At 37.9% G+C, this 24,149-nt stretch overlaps 2 protein-coding genes across 5 annotated transcripts in view; both read left to right on the top strand.

Moving 5' to 3' along the window:
• The window catches only part of LOC109031739 (uncharacterized), a 31,860-nt gene extending 25,221 nt beyond the window's left edge, over positions 1-6,639 (top strand). Inside the window, exons 5-6 of one of the 3 annotated variants that reach the window (XM_019043456.2) lie at positions 3,229-3,455; positions 4,758-6,639. In XM_019043456.2, coding sequence (XP_018899001.2) covers positions 3,229-3,455; positions 4,758-4,928 — 398 coding nt within the window. In that variant the 3' untranslated portion in view covers positions 4,929-6,639. Of the gene's footprint in view, positions 1-3,228; positions 3,456-4,757 lie in introns of those variants that run through there. The other 2 variants (XR_011899825.1, XR_011899826.1) reach the window with 2 other exon arrangements.
• A 2,026-nt stretch (positions 6,640-8,665) lies between these two features.
• LOC109031740 (traB domain-containing protein) lies at positions 8,666-23,379 on the top strand. Of its 2 annotated transcripts, none has more exons than XM_019043457.2 (9): positions 8,666-8,860; positions 9,508-9,607; positions 10,816-10,970; positions 12,487-12,738; positions 13,154-13,296; positions 13,718-13,887; positions 14,839-14,950; positions 16,102-16,270; positions 22,297-23,379. In XM_019043457.2, exons 2-8 carry the CDS (start codon positions 9,550-9,552, stop codon positions 16,220-16,222), a joined length of 1,011 nt encoding a protein of 336 aa, XP_018899002.1. In that variant the 5' UTR covers positions 8,666-8,860; positions 9,508-9,549; the 3' UTR covers positions 16,223-16,270; positions 22,297-23,379. The 2 variants fall into 2 exon arrangements, with proteins under 2 accessions (XP_018899002.1, XP_018899003.1); XM_019043458.2 differs by lacking the exon at positions 8,666-8,860 and adding an exon at positions 8,941-9,075.
• The last annotated feature ends 770 nt before the right edge of the window (positions 23,380-24,149 follow it).

The raw sequence follows: 24,149 nt of genomic DNA, 5'->3' as shown, positions 1-24,149 counted from the left end.
ATATTTATACATAGCTGAAGTACTTTAATAAAAGTATTGTGAAGTTTTTGCTCATACTTCACTATTGGAACGAGCTGAATGAATTTATTTTAAGCATGCGTCGATTGTTCATTTTGATGAAGCACTTAATTGAAATCAGAGCGGAAAACATCTTGTTTTTGTTTATCAAATTAAAATGATCTTGCATGAAGCTTCACACCAAGTTGGATGCGTAACATGCCCTGTAAGAAAACACTGCAGTAGCGAATAAACTTCAGACTTTCGAAAGATAAAAAAAAACCATATCAACCGGAACATAGTGAAAATTGATACTTTGAGTTTGCTATTGTATTGCTGGAACATTATGAATTAATACTTCAAGTCATCATGGTTCAGTACATCATAATGAGAAAAACGTGTGGACAAATAGTAACTCCTTCGTCGCACCCTTTTACAATACATTCCCCATGGACTGAATATTTCTGACTGTTTCTCTTTTATACCAGCGCGCTATAAGTATTTGTTTTATCATCCTACACTTTGAAACGACAAATAATGAGAAAAAATTTTTACCCCCGTAATGATGGTTCTTTCTCTCGGCTTATTAGAGAAAGTACAACTTCGATAGTTGAAAACATGAATAATTTTGATTATATGTAATCGCTTGTCTTCATTATTGTAGAGAGTTAAGTCCAAAAATTTCGGGTAGTTTCTCTCCAGAACGTACCAAAACTAAACATGTGTGAGTATTAGAAGGAAGTCGACAATATCAGTAGAGGACACAGAATATACAGGGTGATCCAAAAGTCAAAGCCAGCATCAGGCATCACCCCTGTAACTTTCAGACCAGAGTTGTGGAAAGTTCTATAAGCAATTCCGAGCAGACAGGGATTCAGCCTACGTACTATGACATTGCGCGTTCGCAGTAATTTTCAAAAAAACCAGCGCGCTCACAGTAATTTTCCTAGAATTAAATGCGGTCTCATTGATTCTCTAAAAATTCAACGCTTTCGCAGTAAATTTCTCAAACATTCAGCGTCTTTGCAGTAATCTCTTCTAAAATTCAACACGTAAGCAGTAATTTTCTAAAAACTTTTCTACTCCTGCGTTAAAGTCTTTAAGTCAACCGCAGAAAGATTCTCCTTCATTTTGCGGCTACGCAATTCCACCTACTCAGAAGTCAAAATAGTTGTATCACGGGTTTCGACCCATTCTCAACTTTCCTACTCCTGCGTTAAAGTCTCTTGACTCAGCGGAAGAATGGCCAAGCTCTTTTTCATGCGAGGAAGTTTTGTTGTTTCATAAAATTGTGACCGGATCTGTGAAAAGGGACCTCATCTCCAGGAAGAAAATTTTCAAATGAGGTTTGAACTGTGCTCGAAAAACGGTCGCGGGAAGCGCCTGCAAAACCGTCGGGATACTTCAAGCATCACGCTCTCGGCTCGTGACGCGCGAATCGTAAATTTCGAGGCGCGTACGGCAGCGTAGCGTGCGTACATCACTTCAGCAGAAGGTGTGCGTAAAGATTCTGCAATCCCTGCGGGCTGATTATTGGATCTATGTCGATTCGACAAGACAAGACATAACCCAATGTTAATCACGCAACATATCGCGTTTCGATGTCTTATCGTTCTGCTTCAAACTTTCAATAATCGGCCCGCTGTTTTAAACAAATCGAAATAGAGACTTGAAATTTTGTGAAAGCTCTTGGGCAATGTCGTCGTATACTTCACGATAAATCGATGGATCCGCCAATGAAACCCATGGAAAACGATCGATTATCAGGGTATTTGCAACGAAAACCTTCATAATCGATTCTTTACCATAATATTTCAAATGGGCGAGTATCGAAAGTCGATTATTCACGTCTCGTTGCCGCTTCTAGGTAAGGAAACAACTTTTGAGGACCTCTGAAATTTTAACGGAACCACCTTGCGGACTGATTATTAAAATTGATAGGCAAAACGATAGACAAAGAAGACGTAGGGAGTATTGAGCGATCCTTGTGGTTGAGATGGGTGGTTCTTATAGACTAATGGAAAAAATGATGGACTAATACAATATAGGGTCTCTCGTGGGTTGCCGTTAGTTAGTCTATTACCTACATCCTTTGTTCACTGCAACCACCCGCTTCCACCAATAGAATCCCTCTACTTCCCTTTTGTTAGCTTTGTCCATTAATTTCAATAATCGGCCTGCTGCGGGCTGATTATTGAAATTGATAGACAAAGCAATAGACAAATAAGACAAAAAGGATATGGAGGGATCCTATTGGTGGAAGCAGATGGTTGCAATGGACAAAGGACGTAGGTAATAGATTAACTAACAGCAACCGACAAGCGACCCCACACCCACACTCCCCACAGTCAGTCCATCATTTCCCACCTGAGTCGATTAGAACCACCCGTTCTAACTAATAGGAACTCTCCATATCCCTTTTGTCTTCTCTGTATATAGCATTGTCTATTAATAGACATTGTGTAATGTCTCTATACTTTTTGAACAAAATGCGCTCTATTTTACGTACACTTTCTGCTGAATTGGACGTATTTCTACCAAACAGACCTGTGAGGAGGTGAGAAATATGGGGTGTGCTCGTTAGTTCTCTTTGCGTAAGAGTGAATGAGAATAAAAAAGCGACAGTGACGTCAGCGGCAACGAACGAGGATGGGCGCGGGGGCGCGGCGGCGGGACATCGTCGTCGGGGCGCTTTAACTCATGAGCCCTGTCCACAAACCTCTCTTGCCATGCCCGCGGCTCACACATCCCGCATTCACTTGGCACATAGGTCTGTTTGATAGAATGTAAAATCCTGCTTTTCCAATTCTTCAAAAGGAATCACGCCCACTTTTACATTGTTTCTTGTGCAGCTCTCTAGAGCACACCCCATATTTCTCACCTCCACATAGGTCTGTTTGGTAGAAATACGTCCAAAAGATGTACGCACGCTGCCATACGCACCTCGAAACTCACAAGTGGCGCGATTTGCGCGTCACGAGCCGAGAGCGTGATGCTTGAAGTATCCCTGAAGTTTTGCAGGCGCTTCCCGCGCCGCATAGCGGTAACCTGTTTCTTTCAATAATCGGCCTACTGGAAAGGGGTAAGAACTCAGAACCCTAAAAGTTGTAGACGTGGCGGAGGACTTTTGGATCACCTTATACTTATATGAGAGGTATTATTAAAAGTTAGGTTATGAGTCTCTGACTCTGTGCGAAGATGTGAGGCTGATGCATTGATTATGATCTGCAGGTTCCCGTCGACCAAGTATGACGTCAGTGCAGAGCGCTTCCTCGGGGCGGAGCATGAGCTACAGCATGATGCGCTTCGAGAAAGAGAGAGAGCAAAAGACTGAACGGGAGGCACGTCGAAAAGCGTCGTCGGGGCTCGGAGCGGGAGCTGTCACCCCCACACCACCCACCCCCAGCCCGAATCCCTCCAACGAGAAACTCCTCTTGGAAAACACAATTCAACCTCAGGTAAAAAAATCCGCCCCAAATCAATTTCAAACCTACTTACCAACCACCAATAGAATCCCTCTACATCCCTTTCGTCAGCTTTGTCTATTAATTTCAATAATCGGCCTGCTCCGGGCTGATTATTGAAATTGATAGGCTAAGCAATGGACAAAGAAGACAAAAAGAATATGGAGGTATCCTATTGGTGGAAGCAGGTGGTTGCAATAGACAAAGGACGTAGGTAATAGACTTAACAGCAACCGTGAAAAGTGAAGTGAAAAAAATTTCTTCAAGTTCCGTTCCGTTTTTCCACAAGTGAGAAAAAGTACTCACATTTTTTTTCATTTCAACAACGAAATTTGAACATAATTTAAATTATGCAGGCGGGGGGTATTCGTCAGCGAATGACGGGGTTTTTTGATTAATACATCACAATGCTTGAATAAATAGTGATTCTCAGATCGATGGTCTTAAATCGTCTAGAAACATTCTTCGCATGAAACCTAGATGAAACTTTCAGAATTCCTATTCGTATTTTTTCTTTAAAAAAAGAAAGAAACACTGTAAAATCTTTTTCAATAAAATTGCCACTTGCGAATCAGAATATCAACAATATCTATGGATGATTTCAGAGCGCCGAAGAAAACTAACGCGCAATTTAAGGTAATTCGTCAAGCTCAAGGGACGTGGTCGAACTGGTTTGCTATACATCGCGACAATGGGGTAAAACATTTCGGCAGATTTTGGATTTTAAGCCAAAAAAGGACGATGGCCCCTGCGCATGAGCCTAAAGAAACAATCGAAACCAAAAAATTAGCAAACTGTAAGAAAATGAAAGCAGAATCCTGATTTTGGATTTTAAGCCAAAAAAGGACGATGGCCCCTGCGCATGAGCCTAAAGAAACAATCGAAACCAAAAAATTAGCAAACTGTAAGAAAATGAAAGCAGAATCCTGTTTAGAGAAAAAAACCGCATTCGATAACCGTATCGAATGCGAGGTTTTCATTTTTTGGTTTAGAATGATTCTTTTAGGCTCATGTGCAGGGGCTACCGTCCTTTTTTTTGGCTAAAAATTCAAAATCTGTCGAGATTATTTACCTTATATCGTTGCGATTTATCGCAAGTCAGTTCGACTATGTCATTAGAACTTGACGAATCACCTTAAAGGACAAATTTTGATTGATAGTGAGGTACGACAAGAGATGTGCCGGCGAGACGCGAAACTCACAATCAAACGTACATTTTTCGACTGTTATCACCGATATAAAAAGGGCGATAAGCTGTTTTTTATTGCGTCTCAGTCGTTCTGTGTATTTTATTAGGTATTTTCAGAGACGAGACGAACGGGCAGTTTACGACGACCAACAACAGCGATGGCGATGGGTCCAGAAACGAGCGAGGCAAGACTCGGGAGTTGCTCCCCTCTGAATCACCTGACGATTGAGTCTCATCTTTTGACTGAGCGAATTCCAGAGGAATCATTAGAGACTTAGCCCATCTCATCGAGAACTCCAATACGGAAAAACTCATCGTCACTCAGCACTTCCAATTTTTCCAAGATCAATATCGATGGTTCAAGTGCGAAACCACGTATCCTTGCTTGCGACTTTCAGACTTTCATACTTTATTGTTTCCCTGGGAAACTAGTCATCGTAATTTCTCGAGAACTTCCTTAATTATTTTGGCAGAATATTCCGGAAAAATTTCAAGCTATTAAGTTGACTTGTTTCCCCTCGAAAATATAAAATAGGAGCGGCAATCTTGAAACACTGCAATGGAAATGCATGGTTTCGCACTTTGGTTTATCGATATGCCACGTTAAGTCACTCTGCCGTCTTCAGTAAAAAGGCCGTATCTCAATGCTATCCTTTTTCGACTGATTTCTGAAAAAAAAAAAAAAAATGCATTTCTCGAAGAAAACCGACAACGGGACTGCCTTGCTGAGGAAAAATACCGTATGAACATTCGAGAGTTGTCAATTTTCCATCGATAAAATTGTATGTTTGAGGGAAGCTATGAATATGTTTCCTTGAAATTTTCAGAAACTTGAGGTGATTGCGAACAAAATTATATGAAAAATTGATGGACAAATATTAAAAAATTTTCCAGAAAATTCGTGATTTACCAAAGGAATTTGGCAACACCTGAAGATTCATACGGCGTTTTTCCTCAGCACGGCAGAGTAGATTCTCGTTTTTCCCGCGCTGCAGTTATCCGCGCACCGTATTATTATCCGCGATTTTTTTTTTTTGGTGGTTCGCGGCCGGAATCATTATTCTAAAACCAGTGGAATGGATCGTAGCCCCAAAACATTGCAATTTTATGGTACAAATTTCTAAAAAGAACATCTTCTAGAAATTATATATAACTTAAAAAACTTCTCCTGAGGTGGGTAAAAATTATTCATTTTTCTACTAATAATTACATTTCTGTCTAATATTTGACAAGTTCTCAGTAGATTCGTTTAAAATACCTACATCAGTCTTTCAGATAGTTTTTTTTGCTGCCCAGTAGCATAATTCAATCGGGATTATCCGCGATTTTCGATTATACGCGATTTTTGATTCGCCGTCCCTACCAGCGTGGATAATCAACACTTTTCTATTATATTCATGTTTCAATGTTTTTAAATGATTCCATCATGCTTTTGGGAATTCAATATGAAAAAATGAGAACTAGTGTGGCAATCAGGTATCAAGAGTGGCGGTAGCCACCCCCGGTCGAATCCTTGTAACAGTTCATCACGTGTCGAGGAAAAATGCGAAAATGCAGATATACGGCGTTTTTGCTTCAGACGGCAGTGGCGTGGCGTGAATTGCGATATATCGATTGTTATGCCATTTAAACCTATGAAAAAAGATCGATTATCAGGGTGTTCGCAGCGAACACCTTAGTAATCGATTCTTTACCATAGCTTCAAATGGCGAGATATCGATAATCGATTATTCACGCCACGCCACTGTCAGACGGCAGTAACTGGCTCCAACTCTGTCCAACGAGGGTATGAAACTGTTGGGGCGAGAGGAAAGAGAAAGGGTAGCTGAGTTTTTGTTTTTTTGTTTTGGTTAAGGTGGTCCACTGTGACTTTTTTTAACAATTGCTTCACCATTCGATCTAAATTTGTATTTTCTTCAGAGAATGTGCAGTTTTCTGAAATTTAATGAATATCATCTACAAATAGAAACCACTGAGTGAACTGAGTACCTACAAAAATGTCCTCGATAGCTGACAGAATAATCTATTCTGCTCAAAAATATGTGTATAATTGGGAAATACCACACTATGGCGTCACTGGGCGATGGTATCAATTTTAAATACATTTTCCTCAAATTTTCTGTATCAGGAAAAAATCATAAAAATTACCGTGACCTCAGCTCATGAAGCACTTTTAGATGAAGCAATAAAATGTTCTCGTGCCGTATAGTATATTCTCTATCAAGCCTTTTCAAGGAGTTTTTTAATGAGACTGGGGTGAAAACATCATTATGGTTTGTTTCCTATTGTATCTGTATTAATATAAATACTTTGGAAATACTGCATCACGCCAGCGAGGAAAGTGACCAATATGAAAATCAAGCAGGGCCATTATGTATGCCTTTTACCTTATTTTATTTACAATGTCACTTTATGCTTAAGGACATAAAGAAGGGTAGTTGTTGTGTTTTGTATACAATCTATGGTAATGTATAATTAAACCAATAACAATTTTGTAATTTTTATGAATAAATTAATGTCCAATTTACTTCGAGTAATTTGCAGTAGTTTTCATTTATTTTTTTCCGGCCATTGAACTTGCACCCGTAGAGCTCCCTTGATTAATGCAAGGAGTTTTTAATTCCTTGAGGTGGTTTCAAAATTTCGAGGGTCTCATCATGCCATAAGAAACACTACATGCAGGGCCGGATTAAGGGGGTGGCCACATGGGCCGCGGCCCATGGCGGCAAATTTAGGGGGCGGCAAATTTTGCAATTTTTTTGAATGTAGCTATGAAGAAAAATTGGATTTAGAAAAAAAAAAAATTACGAACGAGAAAAGGTGACAAAATCTCTCATTTCCTGAGAGTATATCTCTAATTTTGTCGTCCTTCTGTGATACAATAGACAGCATCTTTAGTTAGTCGAGTTAAGACTAAGAGAGAAACCGAACACGGAATTTGGCCTGGAACGGCGCGGCGCAGAGAGCAATGATGACGAGAACGTGAGATGAAAAGGAGAAACCCTCGGCGCGGCGGTCGGTATGTAACACATTTTAGCGCCTACAAGACTGCATGAATACTTCACGCATTGCGCCAAAGACGATGCGGTCGCTGCGGTCAGTAGCGGGCAGCGTGAAACGCATAGCGCCTACAAGACTGCATGAATACTTCACGCATTGCGTCAAACAGTGCGTGCAGCAGCCCGCGGTCGGCCCGAAACGCATAGCGCATGTAAGACTGTAGGAATACTTCACGCATTGCGCCAAGCACAGTGCGATTAGCGCGGCGCGGCGGCGGAAGTTTAAATTATTAAACCATATTTATGTTTGTTCTTTCATAATTTTTTGGTTCATTTCTTATTAATGGAAGGCCTTGTCCATACAGAGATAGGTTTACGGAACTTAACTTTCGCTCATATGTGATCACTCTCCTTTTAGAGGGCAAAATAAAAGATGTGGTTGAAGACTTATCGACGGTGTAAGTCGGCAATCACATAACTCGGTCTGCGACGTCGCAGATTTCCTGTCATACTTTATTTTTTAAACGGAAAACTATTCAGCGGCAATTCTTTAAAACGGCCATGATTTTTCTTCTCTGAGCGAAGAAAATTCTGCAAAAACTTCACGGAATGATGTCAATTTGTTCTCCTTCAAAAATATAACATAGAGGTGGAGATTTTGAGACATTGCAAACAAAGTTATGTGATTGCCGACCTACACCGTCGTTATTTCTTTTGGAGGTAAAAAAAATTAGAAAACAAAGACAAGGATGGAGAAATTTTTTTTCTACTGCTTTTCTACAGGGCAGATAAATTAACAATATCACTTACCTTCTTTAGAATTGCTTGTCGCACAACGGTGTTTTTGACGAGGAGCGTATTTTCGAATTTCGCGCTAAATTTTCATATTTGTTACAAGGTCGTTGAAAAGCGCGCAAAGAATTTTGGCCAATCAGAGCGAATTAAATGAAAAACACAAAAAATGTGATGAAAAGTTCGAATTTTAAGGTTATCTACACACTGCCATCTCTCCCACGTAATCACGATTTCCCCGATTTCCTTGATAACTTTGATAATCAATCAAAAGATAAAAGATTGATCTCTATTCACAATCTGCTTATTCCGTTATCCTTCAACATTGTCACGATTTTCGTAAACAAGTGATCATGTAAGCGAGAGAACAGGAAAGTCAACTCGGAATTCCAATCAATCACTGGTAATTGAGAGCTGGAGTAAGTACACTTATTTTCTCTTCCTTTTTTTCTTATTCACTCTCTCTTTAAGTACTATATTATGTAGCACAAGTTTAATATTTTTATATTACTATCATATGATTAAATTAAGTAAATTTCTAAATCAACCAAGTCATTTAGATGACTTAATGTTCATAAGTCTGGAGTTTTACTTGTCGCTTGATGCCGCAAAATCATGTGCACAGAATACATACGTAAGTAGTACAGGAACACCTGAAAGACTGCTTGTGTATTTGCACTCAAATTATATTCTAAACATTCCATTTCCCGCACCAAATCAATAGGCCAATGTTCCATCAAGGAACTTCCAAAGGAAAATGGGTGTTTTTTTGCTATCGCTAAATCTAATTATAAGTTGAAAATATAAATTATGGCTGTGTAGATCAGTCTAAGAGATAGGTCGGAAATGAAGAGTTTTACTGGGGGAAGAGTGGGAAAAGGTACTGCGATGATCATCAATATCTAAAAAAATATCAGTAAGATGTAATTGCTGCTCCCTCAGCATATGTTATATATTTTATTTTATTTTATTTTACTGTTTGAAGACCTTCATTGGCACCATCAATTGTAACAGCAGTTGATTCTGACTCTAAAGATATAAACCTTCTTTTTTATCGGTCCGTTAGGAAATCAAGGAGCTAGGATCAATTTCTGATTGAATAAGGATCATGGCATCACATCTTGTAGATATTGAAGCAGCCTCCTCCTCCTCCTCAAGTGGTCCAGGTAACTATGAAAAGTCATCGTCAACTTGTCTTGGTTATTTAAAAAGTCAAGAGAAGTCAAAAGTGTATAGCTTGAAATATTCACAATTAATAAGGACAATTAAAAGGTAGGTAATCCAAAAAAGTGCCCCCTAGAGTTTTAGAACCCATGCTCTCCCAGCCAATGGATAGGGGTGGTTTTAGTAATTCATTCTTAAGGGAGAAAGAAATGATTATTAAGAAAAGAAACTCAATACACACAATTGTACAGGGCACCAAACAGAAATTGTGTCCTTTAAGCTATTCAAAAATACCCTAAGCTATATCTTTCCTTGTTGGATTAGAATTGCTGTGGTCAAATCGTTTTGATCCTGTAAAGTACGGAGCACTTTGCCTGTCCTCATTCCTTGAATCCCTCAAGCGTTCATTCTTGCTTGGGATCCCAAAAATAAAATAAAAATATGGGTGAAACTTTATGCTATATTCATGAGATATTTTCCTATTGCTGTAGGAAATTGCTCACCAAACCTCTCTATATTAGTTTTTCTAAGAGTACAGCACACTGAAAATTTCAATAATCATTTTAGGTACGGCAGGATTATGATTTAATAGGCCTATTGCAACTTTCCTCCCTGTCTGTGGCCAAAGGGGAAAAAGTGTCAATGTTATTTACGGTTTCCTTCTGATATATTAACTTTCTAAGCTGTGGCCAATCTCTGAAGTGAATTAAGCTAATGCAATCTCTGAGACGTAAACAACCATAACTTTGGAACTGTTGCAAATTAGTCTCTCTATGATGGTTTAACAACATGTGCCAATGAAAAATCTAGAGTACCTATTGAAAAGTCTAAGATCTGATTATTTTTTTTCATTGTTTGATCTCCTTCTTTTGCCCTCAAAGTTGCGCACTTTTTTAAACTATATTGTACTGTTAATACTGACTTCCAACTGGGTTTCTCCTGGGAGGAGATGAAGGGGACGCCCAGTGAAAGGTTGGCGACAGGGGGTTATGGATGAGATGAGGGAGTGCCAACTCCCTCATGACCTGTGGGAGGACCGAGTTTTGTGGCGGTTAGGCGTTGCAGAGCGCTGTGAGAGCGACTCTTATATATGTATGTACTGTTAATGAAGGAGACCATTCATTCAAATCTAAATGCTCAGTATACAACAATAATTCATGTTTAACTTAAGCAAGGTTAATGAACTTGTGTGAAATTTCCTGTTTCATAGATGACCCTGTTTGTTGTCACCATAGTTCATCAGAAACCGATTATGAGTACGATCTCCCATCAACAGTTCGAGTTCTTGAAGGCAAAAATGGTAACAAAGTATATCTGGTTGGCACTGCGCACTTCAGCCGAGAGAGTCAAGATGACGTCTCAAAGGTAACTGTATTTTAAGTACGAGAAAACATTAATAATTAGTTGAATAAACTTATTTTTCAACCCGTCCTGAAAAGGGCTGTTCGTAAATTACAAAATGCTAAATTTATGGTTTTGTGACATACCTGGGTAAAGCTCGTCCCCAAAACTACCTCGCCATTATTTTTAAAATCACTGTGAGATGTTTGTTAAAATGGACCTCATTTTGCAATAAAGAACTACAATTTGTGGCTCACTTAAGAAACAGATAATGTGCCGCTAGTTTTTCCTATATAGACAGGTGTCTCTATGCATGAGCCAGAAGTTGTAGCTCCTTATTCCATAATGTAGTCCAATAAATCAAACATATTATGAATACTTTTAAAGGGGACGCCAACCTTAAAAACAAGTTTGGTTAAATCAACGAAGAAAAGTGTGCAATGAACGATGCCAAAATCTGTTTGCAAATATCTACATTCGTTGAGCTGCTATTGCAAAGAAACAGCTAAGCACCTGACGTCATGAGCTCCGTTAGCATTTCGCAGTCCGCACTCTGCATTCTGTCTCCGGTGTCTAGTGGCCGATGCGTGTTCGCGACAAGTTATTAGTGCGCCCTGATCTTGCTTGTTCCTGGCTGACTCTTTTTTCTTTGCTGAGGTGTGACTATAAAGGCGACTTCGCAGCGCCAGACAGCAAATGCACCAGACTTCCAGTCGTGTGCATGTGAACCGCAGTCGCATCGGAAGCGCATAACATCACCAGTCAGACTCACAATCTTTCTTATCTCTGCCGATTTTGCGAATTTTTCATTCAGGACAGAGCCATTTTGCTTCATATACCTTCCCGCTTCAATTTTTAATACTATCTCATTTTCGATTTTAGAGTTGCTGTCCCTTTTAGGTAAGAAAAAAAGCAAGAAAGAAACTGCAGATCAGAGAAATGAGATTTAATTTTCAATAGGTTGGTTTACTGCTTAAAGATCATAAAAAATTGGGATGAAAAAATTATTTAATTTTTCCTGTAGGTCTGCTCATTACGCCATTCTTCTCAACTCTCCGCCCCTAATAATTCTAAGATACATCAGGGGACATTCTCCTCCTCCCCCTGAAGATTTGTATAAGTTGTGGCCTTGAACTTATTGATGCGCCCAGGCTGGTTCCCAAGAGATTAGCATTTGCCAATAAGAAATTGGGCACTGGTATCGCTGAAAAGGACTGTGGCTCTTTTTATCGTTTTTCTCCCTTATTGTTCAACAGCATTTGTATTACAGGATTGCCACAGTTAGGGAATACTCGGAAATTTTGGTGAATTTTCAGAATTTTGAGTGTCAGATAACCAAATAAATGGATAACCGAAGCACGGATAATTGGTGCTCTACTCACTATTTTAGAGTAACATGGCCTCTTAATGCACCATTCTCCTGATATTTTTGCCCATTTCTTAATGATGACTTCCTTCTTTGCATAATGAACCCATTCAAGTACCTGCTTTTTCTTGTAAAACCATGTAAGTAATTTGTAAAATTTTTTTGTTGGTTAAGGTCATTAGAACCGTCCGTCCCAATATTGTTGTAGTAGAGCTGTGTTCAGGTAGAGCAGGGATCCTGCAAATGACAAACAAAGAATTCACCGAAGAGGTGAAGAGCATGTCTTTCTCAAAAATGAAGAGCATTATGGATGAACAGGGCACCATTCAAGGCCTCCTTTGTGTTCTTTTGCTACGACTCTCAAAGCAGCTCACGGAAGTGCTAGGCATGGCACCTGGTGGTGAATTTAGAAGAGCTTTCAAAGAAGTAAGTTTAATTACTTTTTAGATAACTTACATTTTATTTCATTTTACTCAGTAAATTGATTGCTTGGTTAAGTTATCACTTGACCAGCACATTTTTAGTAATTTCAAATGGTGTACAAACACGGATTTCTGGAAATTTAATTTTTCATTCCGAAAATAATGTTAATCCATTGTTCTAGGGTGCAAATATGTTGAAAAGAAAAACGTGAACTTAGATAGATTCAGTCAATTTTTTAATACATTTATAACATTTGTACCAATAATTTGGCATTCATCCTCCCTGAAGTCAATCTATGAATTTTTGTGTCTCTGAAAATTTAAAACCCTTGCTTCTGATTTAAAGATTTTGGAATGCGTAAATATTCTCTCCGCCCCTGCCAAAAACAAAGAAAAATAGTTTTTGCTTTCAATTTCAGGTGTCCAAAATTCCTGGCTGTATTCTCCATTTTGGTGACAGACCTCTCGCAGTCACTATCAAGAGAGCTGTCCATTTCTTATCCTGGTGGGATTTGATCTGTTTATCATTTTCTCTTATGTTCACTGATGACTCGAAAATCAAGTAAGTCAAAGCTAAAATAATCTGCACCATTACATTCATAAAATGTAAAAAAACAGGAACAAATCAAATTCAGAAAATTTCAGGATAGATTTCCTCTCAAAAATTGACGAAATTTTAATAACTGTCAGAACAGGATGAAAATGTCCTGAGAATAGAATTCTCCTGCAAAATACTCACACAATTTCAAAAAGTTGTTTAAATCAAGCTCACCGAAGTTGGAAACTCATTATCCATTCAGTGAAGCATGAACATCTCTAAGATTGTTCCCTGTGAGATTAAAAAGTCAGGCCACATGGATTCAATCTCTATTTTATGAATAACATATTCCTGATACTATGCCATCACATCATCTACCCTACTGATTTTTTACTGAAATTCTCTCTTTTCCCTTTAAAGAGTGTTTTTTTTTTTTCATTTTCAGTGAAGAATTTGTTGAGAAATGCAAGAATGATGATGTGTTAGATGAAATGTTCAAAGAATTAGCCAAATACTACCCAGGGATTGGCAAGGTATTTCTTAATGAGCGTGATATTTATTTGACCTATTCTCTTCAAGTAGCTGCTGCTGCCAAACTGCCGGATCGCTTCCCAGGTATTTTTTAAAATTTTCTCTCCCTCTGATAAACAGTATCTTTTATTAAGGTGATAACCTAACACTTTTTGCACCTAACTTTTTGCAGAGTTGTAGTAAATCTATTTATACTAAAATTTCATGAAAAATCTAAAACATTCATTAAAAATTTGAAGTAAGCACTCTTAAAGGAAGGATAAGTTATTCCATTTTAAGATACTTAAAATTTTATACTTTCCTACTTAAACTTTCATGAAAAACCGAAAGGTTCATGAATGCAATTCTAAGGAGAGAATAGGGTAAAGTAATTCATAGCCGACAGTCAAGTTGATATAGCAAGATGTTGCCTTGAGCTGAGTTCATTCAATCACTAAATGCTGCTTTCCCCGCCAGGCTACGTCGTCAAGCCCGTCAAAAATATCTTTTCAAACTGGCTCCATTTTTGGCATTTTTGAAATGAGGTTTCTTTTCCATTGAGTTTTGAAAAAAACTGAAAAAATTCCTAGAAGCTTACTTCACTCTGCATTTTTAGAAAATGAATTTAAAAAAGGGTGCTACTGACCCATTTTAAACAAAAATGATTACCTCTTGAACACTTCCTGCAAAAAATTGGTAAAAAACTAGGAAAACTGTGATTTTTAATGTATTGGAAGCCCACATTAAGTCTGGCTAAAATGCAGAATTTAAGGAATGAGAAAATGTTCGAATAGGTACTTTTTTAAGTTTCCTCTTGTTGCCTGCCATCTGTTAGTGAAAAATTCTCCCTCCTCCTTTAAGTTAGCATAATTTTGTGACGTGTCAAATAAGGCAAATAGTGGTATCAATATTTGTATTGTTGATTTCAGAAACATAGAGCTATTCTTTCCTCTCTTTGATTTCTGTTGATTTTATTATTAAGTAAATATATCTTACCTTTGTAATTTTTGCATAGTTGGTTTTTTTATTTTTCGTTTTTTTTTTTTTCAAATCTAGGTAGTGCTGGGCAACCTGCGACTGTTGTTGGCATTGTCGGAATCGGCCACCTACCAGGAATTGTAAAACTGTGGGGAACTGTAACCGAGGAAGATTTCTTACCTATTTGTGGGTATGTAGCTAACTGAAAGTAATCAATAATCACAAATTTATCGGTTATGCTAGCCACAGAATTGTGTTTTAATGGTTCAAATTTATAGACTAGCCCCATTTTAAAATATTCATCCAATTGTAAATTTCTAAGTCCAATAGTAACAAAGATATCACCCATCGAAAAACATGCTGAATGACATCATCGACCACGCCAGTGGTTTCCTCTATCTTGGCTTCATTCATGTTTAACGCCAAACAAACGGTTCAAACATGTGTATCACTGATCTATGAAACCAACATGGAAGAAACTATGTTCTACATTAAGGCGGTAGATAGCATCATACGCTGTGTTTTACGATGAGCGATACCTCCACACTCATGTTTTCACAAATTGAAATTTTTATAACTTCATCCAATCGTACTGAATTTTCAATTCAAATCAGTTTGAATAAAATCTAGGGAACTTTTTCCTTGAATATTTTTTGGGGCTCTAAGATTGTAACTCATGAACCAAAAGATTTTCCATCCTACAGCCTGATATTCATTTGTCAGTTATTACTTAGTGTGTCAAAATATGAGATAATCACTTTTTAAAGTGGATCTTCAGCTTTAAATCTCAAATTTTAACCTGTAGGTGAATTATTTTGGGAAAATCTAAATTTCAGTCCGTAGATAAGTCATTGGAGAATTTTCGTGCAAAAATTATCTTCCGAAGAGTTAAAATGAAGTCAAAAGTACTATTTACAATTAATCGTCGATATTGATACATTAAAATCGGTTGCAAAATGGAAACAGTACTTTTCACTTTATTTTAAAATTTTGGAGGATGATTTCGCAGTGACATTTCTTAATGATTGTTATACAGACTGAAATTCCGATGTTCGTAACATGATCCACCAAGTGGTCAAAATTTAAAATATATCGATCATACCCAGAACGCATTACGCAGAAACTGAAGTTCCACCTTAACTACACAGGCACATATGGAGAAAATTTACAATTTTCATTTGTTTCGGAGCATAATTAGGGAATTTACTTCCTGAATGTTGTAAGGACCTAAGCTTAGCCTGTTATATTCAAGCACTGAGGCTCTTTAGAAATTCTTCGGTGTTAGCCATTTTCTCTTATTACAAATTTGTTCATCGCCTTTTTGATGTTTGTTTTTTTCAGAGTACCACCTCCATCGAGAAGTACCAAAATTCTAAAGTTTACCATTAAATTGTCCTTGGCGGGTCTCGTCGTTTATGGTGCCTCCAGATTTTTCCCCTCGTTACTGAGATTTCGACGGTAGTTGAAGCCTGCTCCTCTACGCTGACATGCTCCTGCTTCCAGTATTAATGTGAGTGTTCCAGTGTTTTCTTCATTCTCTTTCTCATCAACACTTTACTTATTATCTACACACGATTTTTGGTTTTACTTCATTACTTGACCTCTTTTACTTTTCATCTGAACCTAAATGTTTTGTTTGCATCCTATGCAGTCTTAAATATCTCAAGTTTTAATTGTGTGCTCTAGATTTTTTTTTTTTGTTTGCTGCAGTTGGAAGAACTGAGCTTAATTTTGACTGAACTCTTACTCTTTTGATTATTGAACTCAAAAACCAAACATTGTAGGGAGGAAGGGGGAGGGGCAGCAGCAATAATTTAACTAGAAGAAATAGTCCTATCTTGAAAAATATTCAAAAAGGCTTAAGCTAGAATTTTTATATCATGGCTGATTGATGAATAGCAAAAAAGTGGTAGCGGTGGTAGTGGTTCAACAAAAATTTGCTCAAGGTTTTTTCAATTTTTTTTCTAATTTTTTTTTTGAAGTTGGCACAACTCTCTTCAACTGAAATGGTCTATAATTGGCTCCACTGTGATGAGTCAAGAACATAAGCATAGCTAGAAAATTCTGTTGGGTAGGGGGCTGAGAGTCCAATCACCGCTCATAGGGGTTTTCTGATATTGAGCAACCACATACAATCAGAATTTTTCTGGGGAAAGGGTTTCTTTGGGAGTCCGAGGCTTCCCGTATCTATGTCCCCTATATGTCCATGGTCATAAATGGTAGATTTGATGAAGATTCTGCATCTAATATTATGTGCGTATCAAGTGTCGATACCACTGAGAAAGATTTTCCAGAGGAATGCTTGAAAAGGAAAAAAAATTCAGTTTTGAGAATTCCTTCAGACATTATCAATTCTCTCCTGTGGTGCTAATGTCTTCTTTATGTCCCTGATTGAATTAAAGACTGAGTGGGAAGCTGTAGGTAGCCTGAAAATTATGCTCAAAGAGGTCCTGCTATGAAAATGTGAAGCCAAAGTCATACATAGAAAATGGGAGTCGTGCATTAGTTTCTCTGAGATTTTTTAAATAAATTTGTTAATGGACCAGTAGACAAGGTACGAATGAAGCACCTTGATAAATGTATCTTTACTAGAATTTTCTATCGAAATTGATTAGCGCAACAAAAATTACTAAAATTAACTCATAACTATGATATCAACGTTATCAGTCTACATTGGTTAAGAAAATTTTGAATTTCCTGCCAGCAAGATAAACAATACTCTACTTTAACCGAATGGCACACTACAATGGTTTTTGTAGATTTCTTAATCGAGCAATATTCCCTTTCTGTCCTCTGTTGTTCAAATTGTTAAAAACGTGCAACAGCTGAGCCAACACATCCACATTGAGGTTAGTATATTTTCAAATTGCAGAGACTGTCACAGTAACATTTAGTTTGCGATTTAACTAAGTACTTGGATTATTGTTTTATTCATGAGCGGGAAGCTTGAATTTCTGTATCAGAAAACGTCATTATCTTGGTTAGGGGTTGGTTTCAGTAATTTATGTTGTGAATCGTGTTCAACATAAAATTTTGGCCAATAATTATGACTCAGAATGCTTAAATTTGTACGGTATCCACTGGTCCATTGCTTAAAGTTGACTAAATCACACCGACTTGACTCACATACCCTCTAAAAAACCTTTGATGCCCCTACACTTGAAAAAAAAAAAACTGGGTTAGTACCAAGCCCAGTTTTTTCTTTTCAAGTGTAGGGGCATTGAGACATTGAAAGGTGGTTTTGACTGAGAGGCTGCAATATATATGTTCAACTTCTCAAGCGTACAAGCACAAGCTTGTCTGCAAATAACCCACCGCAAACTTACAAGCAAGGACCCGTGACTCTGAATAAATATTACAAGAACTGAGGCAGAACCTGTCTATTGCAAACCTTTTCATTCAGTTTGTTCTCTTCTATTCGGTTTGAGAGTGACCGCGGGTGCGGGTGTTCTTGTGATTCCGCGGATAACTGCAATGACGAGAGTACTCAAGGAACCGCGAATATATGCGCGAAACAGCCTTGTCACGCGAGTATTCGCGAGTATGTTCGCAAAATACCCTGATCATATCCGCGTATACCTATACCAGTGCGTTTAAAAGCGATAAACTTCGCAATTACTTATGAGTAAATACGAAACCCGAAATAACCGCGAATCCACATGAGGAACTGTGAATCTCGAAATAATCGGGATTATTTGTCAGTAATGACGAAATATGCAATAACCGCGATTGCACGCGAGTAACTGCGAAACTCGAAATAACCGCGATTATAAGCGAGTAACTACGAAACTCGTAATGACTGCGATTATACGCGAGTAACTGCTAAACTCGAAATAACCGCGATTCCACTTGAGGAACAGCGAATCTCGAAGTAATCGCGATTACTTGTTAGTAATGACGAAATCCGCAATAACCGCGATTATAAGCGAGTAACTGCGAAACTCGAAATAACCGCGATTATAAGCGAGTAACTGCGAAACTTGGAATAACAGCGATTCCACTTGAGGAACTGCGAAACTCGAAATAACCGCGATCGCTCGCTGAAAGGCAACAAGTGATGACAAACTATACTGCGTAGGTACTTTACCCGCGAAGCAACGTATCATTGCCACCCTCGCCAAAGTTGATTACAATGAGACCCCCACCCGGCAGATCATTTTAGCGAATTATGCAAATAATATTCTTTTTTACTCTCATTGACCCCCTTTTTGCTCTCGATTTCTGGGAATAGTACACGTTAGTTGCCAGTCTTGAAGTCGTCACATCCGGAAGTTTTACAAAGATGCGTGATGACTTCCCATTTTGAAAATCCCTACCATTTTCACTCACTCACTTTTCCCAATTTTTGTTACAAATACCTAATTTTCGAAAAATTTAAATTGTTCAGCAGTCTGAAAATTACGACTTTGTGACTCCAAAAATTTGTCATCGACAGCCTGTGAAAAAGCCAGAAAAAGGGATTTAAGTTCATTGGGGAAATCAGAAGTCTGAAACGGGATCCGGGTGGTTCTTAGAAGAGAGAATGATGGCCAAAATGCGAAACTACATACCCATCCCCGTTCGCAATGTTGCAGACTTCCTGCCTAGCTTCATTTTTTAGTCAGGAAGCCACGCAACGTAATTCCTGGAAAACTTCCTTGATTTTCATCTCGAGTAGCAGACTTTTCTGTAGAAATTTGAAGCTATCAAGTTAACTTGTTCTTCTTCGAAAAAATAAAATCGGGGCAAAAATTTTGAAACACTGTATGGGAGATACGTGGTTTCGCATTTCGGACATCCATACATGAGCAAGTTTGCGTGTGTTTTTCTCTCTAGTCGTAAGTTTCCCTGAAAAGTAGATTTTAATCGAGGAAGTTGCTCTTTATGGTTCGGTCCTAAACCAGGATATCCAAGCAGACAACTTATTCCGACTGAAACTTTCAAATCTGACCCAGACAAGTAGACGTTAAGATTTTTCCAATTAGGTAGGTACGAGATAATCCAAGATTCGATCGGGTGACTGATATTAGACGGTACGGGACCGCAATCTTTCCTCAACCATTGATTTCACGAGCTTATGCTAGATACCTACCCTCATTTCCCTTTTTGAAGATAAGTCGTAGGACACTCTCTTGGAAGCCCTCGTTAGCCACGTGTATGCGGTAAAATCTACGTTAAGACCTTCGTATCCGCTATCTGTTGTTTTACAAATATTATCTACCCATCTCCTCTTTTCATCGCTGAACTGTTTCAGCACTCGTTTCAAGGTCACTCCACCGAACGACCGATAACTGTCAGTAGCCCATAGTCGAGGAACTCGGACACTTAAACGTGCATCCTGAACACCCGCTTTTCTCGCGAAAAAGTATATCCATCCGACTAAATTTTCTCTCGCGATTTTCGCTATAACTTCGATCGTTTCGTGTAAATCTAAACGCGGCTAAAATGAAGTGTGTAGTACTTCTCGCGATTTTCTCAGTCCTCGCCGTCTACTTCGTGGAGAGTGCTCATTTGGGCCCGAATTTCGGAGCGGGGGATATCAGCGGACATCTGAAAAATAAAAACTACATCCTGAAGCAGCTGAATTGTGTTCTGGGCAAAGGCGCCTGCGATAATGTCGGAAAGCAATTAAAAGGTGATTTTCATTTTCTTTATCCCCCTAGCGCTCCCGCAGGACACGGCTTATAATATTATAGTTTTTCAAAAGTTACCAGTTCTGTTCAGAAACTTCAGTTCCAAAATCTTGACCTTCCATGGATCTCATTATTACACGAGATTGATTCCCAAAGCTATGCTGAATACGCTAACTTTGAGGAAAGAAGTTCAGTGAAATATACCGAACATCGGTATATCGATGGCCGAAGTTCGAAACCACGTATCTCCATTCGAGACATCGTGGACTTCCTATCATACTTCACTTTTTTTTTTTAAATACTAGTCAACGTAATTTCTTGAAAATTTTCTTGATTTTTCATCTCTGTCAGCAGAATGTCATGTAAAAATTTTAAGCTATGAAGTCGGCTTGTTTCTCTACGAGGGAATAGAATCGGAGCGGAAATTATGAAACGCCAAAATGGAGATACGTGGTTTGGCTTGTTGCATTTTTTTGGTTCAGAGGACCGAAGTTTCCGGTCACAAAAACCGAACTTGCGTATTCCCATGACTATAAACTTCGGTTACTTTAACTGGATAGTTTCGATGTTCAATGTGAATCGAAGTTCCGTATTTTTCACCGAACTTCTTTCTTCTCAATGTATAGTGGGGAGCAGGGGAGCTGGCACTATCGCTGGCATAAGGAGATCCTTAGAATTTCCGCTAATCGTGCGTCTTGTCTTGAAATATTTTGAAGTTTGTACCTAATTTCAAAGTTTGGAAGTTCAGGAATGTTCCTGCATTGGACTGCATTTTGCAATTAGGAACGACAATTTCTGGCTCAGCTAAGAAACAACGTTTGTACCGTTAGTTTTCCTATAAGCATACGTGCTTTTATGAATGAGTCAGAAATTGAAGTTCCCAATTGCAAAATGCTGATCAATGTATAGATCCTCCTTCAGCGCAAAGCCGCTTGCGCTCCACCGCGCTGATAAATATTTTTAGAATTTTTCATAAAATGCGCCTTTAAATTTTTTTAGGAATCACTCAACGAACCATTCCGAAAAAGTTATTTCTAAAACTAAAAGCATATTGGTCACCAGAGTTGCACTGAAAATCTTATCAAGATCCGACTAGGATTTTCCCAGTCAGTGCCTATTTTGATTACGTCGATTTTTCAGACGAAAGACCGTGACTTCATTTAGACGATGCAAAATTTCCTTTCTAAAATTGTATTTCTGCGAGAAAACCAATCGGCGTTTTTAACTGAAAATTTCACTCGTCGCTCCTCTGATTACCTACTCGTCAAATTGGCATTTTCATAAAAAATTCAAGTCGCATTCTCTTACAAAATTGAGTAGGTACTAACTCAATTCAATTTTTCAGCTGTAGAAGGGAGTTACGATTCATCGCCAGGGAAACACTGGGAAAAGTAGGAAAACTAAAAGAGTTTTATTCAATCTCGGAGAGCCTGGAAAAGGTCAAAAGACTTGGAGTTGAAACTTCAAATCCTAATTGAACGACCCAAGTACTTAGCATTTTTCAACGGAAAAAACGCGATATTTTTAAATTAAGTTGCGATTTTTTGGCGAGAAAATCGCTAGGTTCACTAACGTCTGAGCGATTGTCCTCGATCTTGTCACAATTTTACCTCTATAAAATCGGGTTTTTTTTTACCTTTAACGTACCTTTTACCTTTACGTACCTCTAAATTTTATCTTATTTTATCCCGATTTTTTATTTGATAATATTGCGATAAATCACCGCTGATGAAATCGCGATTCTATTGCAAGAAGAACTTCTTCAATCTTCCTTTCATATTTCCTAACTTTTCTGAGGGGGGGGGGGGGGTTGCATTAGCCTTGCGGGGGGGCTGCCCCCCCCCCCCCCGGACATGATTTCTTACTAGATTTCTTATCCTCTCCTTTAAGTTGAACTAAAAAATGTTTTTCTTTTGTTATGCAGTTGCAATTCCCGAGGTGTTAAATAAAAATTGCAAGGGTTGCACCAGTCAACAAGCTGCCAATGCCAAGCGGCTGATCACATTTATGAAGAGCAACTACCCAGCAGAATGGAGCAAAATTGCTGCGAAATACAAAAAATAACGAAACAAATTCCCTCTTCGAAGAAGACTGTAAATAATTTTATCCTGGTGGCTCCAAAATGAAGTTTTTCAACGATTGACCAAAACTTTTGGGAGCCGTAAATAGACCTAATACTTTTCAGTGTAATGTTCAGTAAATCATCATATGTTTTTAGATAAACCCGTCCATAACTGAAAAATTTTCATCTATTGTTGAATTTTGAGAGTATTTATTCCGAAGCTTGTGTTCAGGATTAGTAAGTAACAAATAACATTCCCAACAGCTATTCATAGTGCTCAATAATTTTGGTCCTTCGCATTTAAAATATTTCAAGGGACCTTTTTTTACCTAATTATTTGACCGCAGTGATTGCTTGATCAGATTCCTGGACATTCCCATGATTTATTGATTAAATCCTTTCTTGTTAAATTTTAAAAAAAATTCGTCCCAAAAAATTGAATTTGAGCATTCATGAATAGACAATTTTTTTTTGAGACTTTTAATTTCGAATTTCTAGAGTTTTTTAATACGTTTTTAACATGCCTCTTCGAAGGAACTCGTCGTTCATGGAATTAATGAGTAGCTCATTTTCATTCACTCTATGCTGATCGTGAGAGCGATTTTGACCTAATTGTAAGTCTAACTGACTAAATGGAACATCTCTAAAATAATGGCACTGACTCTGCGGAACTTAGAAAAATTTCTTGAAAGCAATTTTATAGCTCGTCTTGCTTTTCTTCAAGATCTGTGGATAAGAAAAAAACTCAAATCTATGTTTCAACTTGAAGTAAGTGCTAACAACGTATCCCAAAAGATGTTCATTTTCATGTAATTTTAAAATGACAGCAAAGTCTATTAAAAGCATTTAATTCCTATGAACCTCATGATTTTATATTTCTGTGTTTGCAAGTTTCCTAACTATATTTTTTAAATGAAAGAAAATAATAAAAAAAGATCTAATTAACTACGCTTTTGTTCTTTTCCATTTTTCCCAAACTGTCTCATACACAATAGCTAGGTACGTTTTGAGTCTTATAAGCTCTTTCCTGTCCCACCTCTTTTTCTCTTCAATGATTTTTTTTTTTTTTTTTTTTTTAATTGAGGGACTTGGAGGACCAGGCGCATAGGTGCAGTATTTGTAAGAATTGAATTATACATACCTAATGATTTCAACTAATACTAGTCTCAAAATTTATGCCATGAAAAATTTACTCCTAAAATCCAATTTTTAATCATCTAAAAAAGAGTTTAACCTTCTTTTTCGTCATGAGGCTCTGTGTAAATTTAAAAATCCAAACCCATATTTCTTGAGTTAGCAAAAACTGCTCTTATGCTCCTTGCCCTTCAAGCCCCTCAATTATTTAAGCAAATTAAGTAACTTCAGGGACATTGATTCCAAAACCCAAAAGGACTACACATGGAATACCTACCTAGAAATTTGGCGCCGGCTCATTACCTAGATAACTTAATATCATGTTCCTTTCCGAGCTTTTAGAATGAAACTTTCAATGTGACAATTAAAAATGAGAGATGGACCTGAAAAGTGAAATTTTTCGTGATTTTACCCAGCATTTTTGATGAAATATTGCAACATCATATCAGTGATTGACTGAAGCTTATATTTCCACAATGGCGGGGAAAATAAGACAGACAAAAATTAACGATTTCCCTCAACTGGCTAATGGAATGTGATTCAGCGTCCACATGCATATATGATATGGCACGAATTAATTT

Source organism: Bemisia tabaci, chromosome 4 (assembly GCF_918797505.1).
Source record: "Bemisia tabaci chromosome 4, PGI_BMITA_v3".
NCBI classification, from domain to species: Eukaryota; Metazoa; Arthropoda; class Insecta; order Hemiptera; family Aleyrodidae; genus Bemisia; species Bemisia tabaci.
This window is presented reverse-complemented; position numbering and strand designations above follow the sequence as displayed.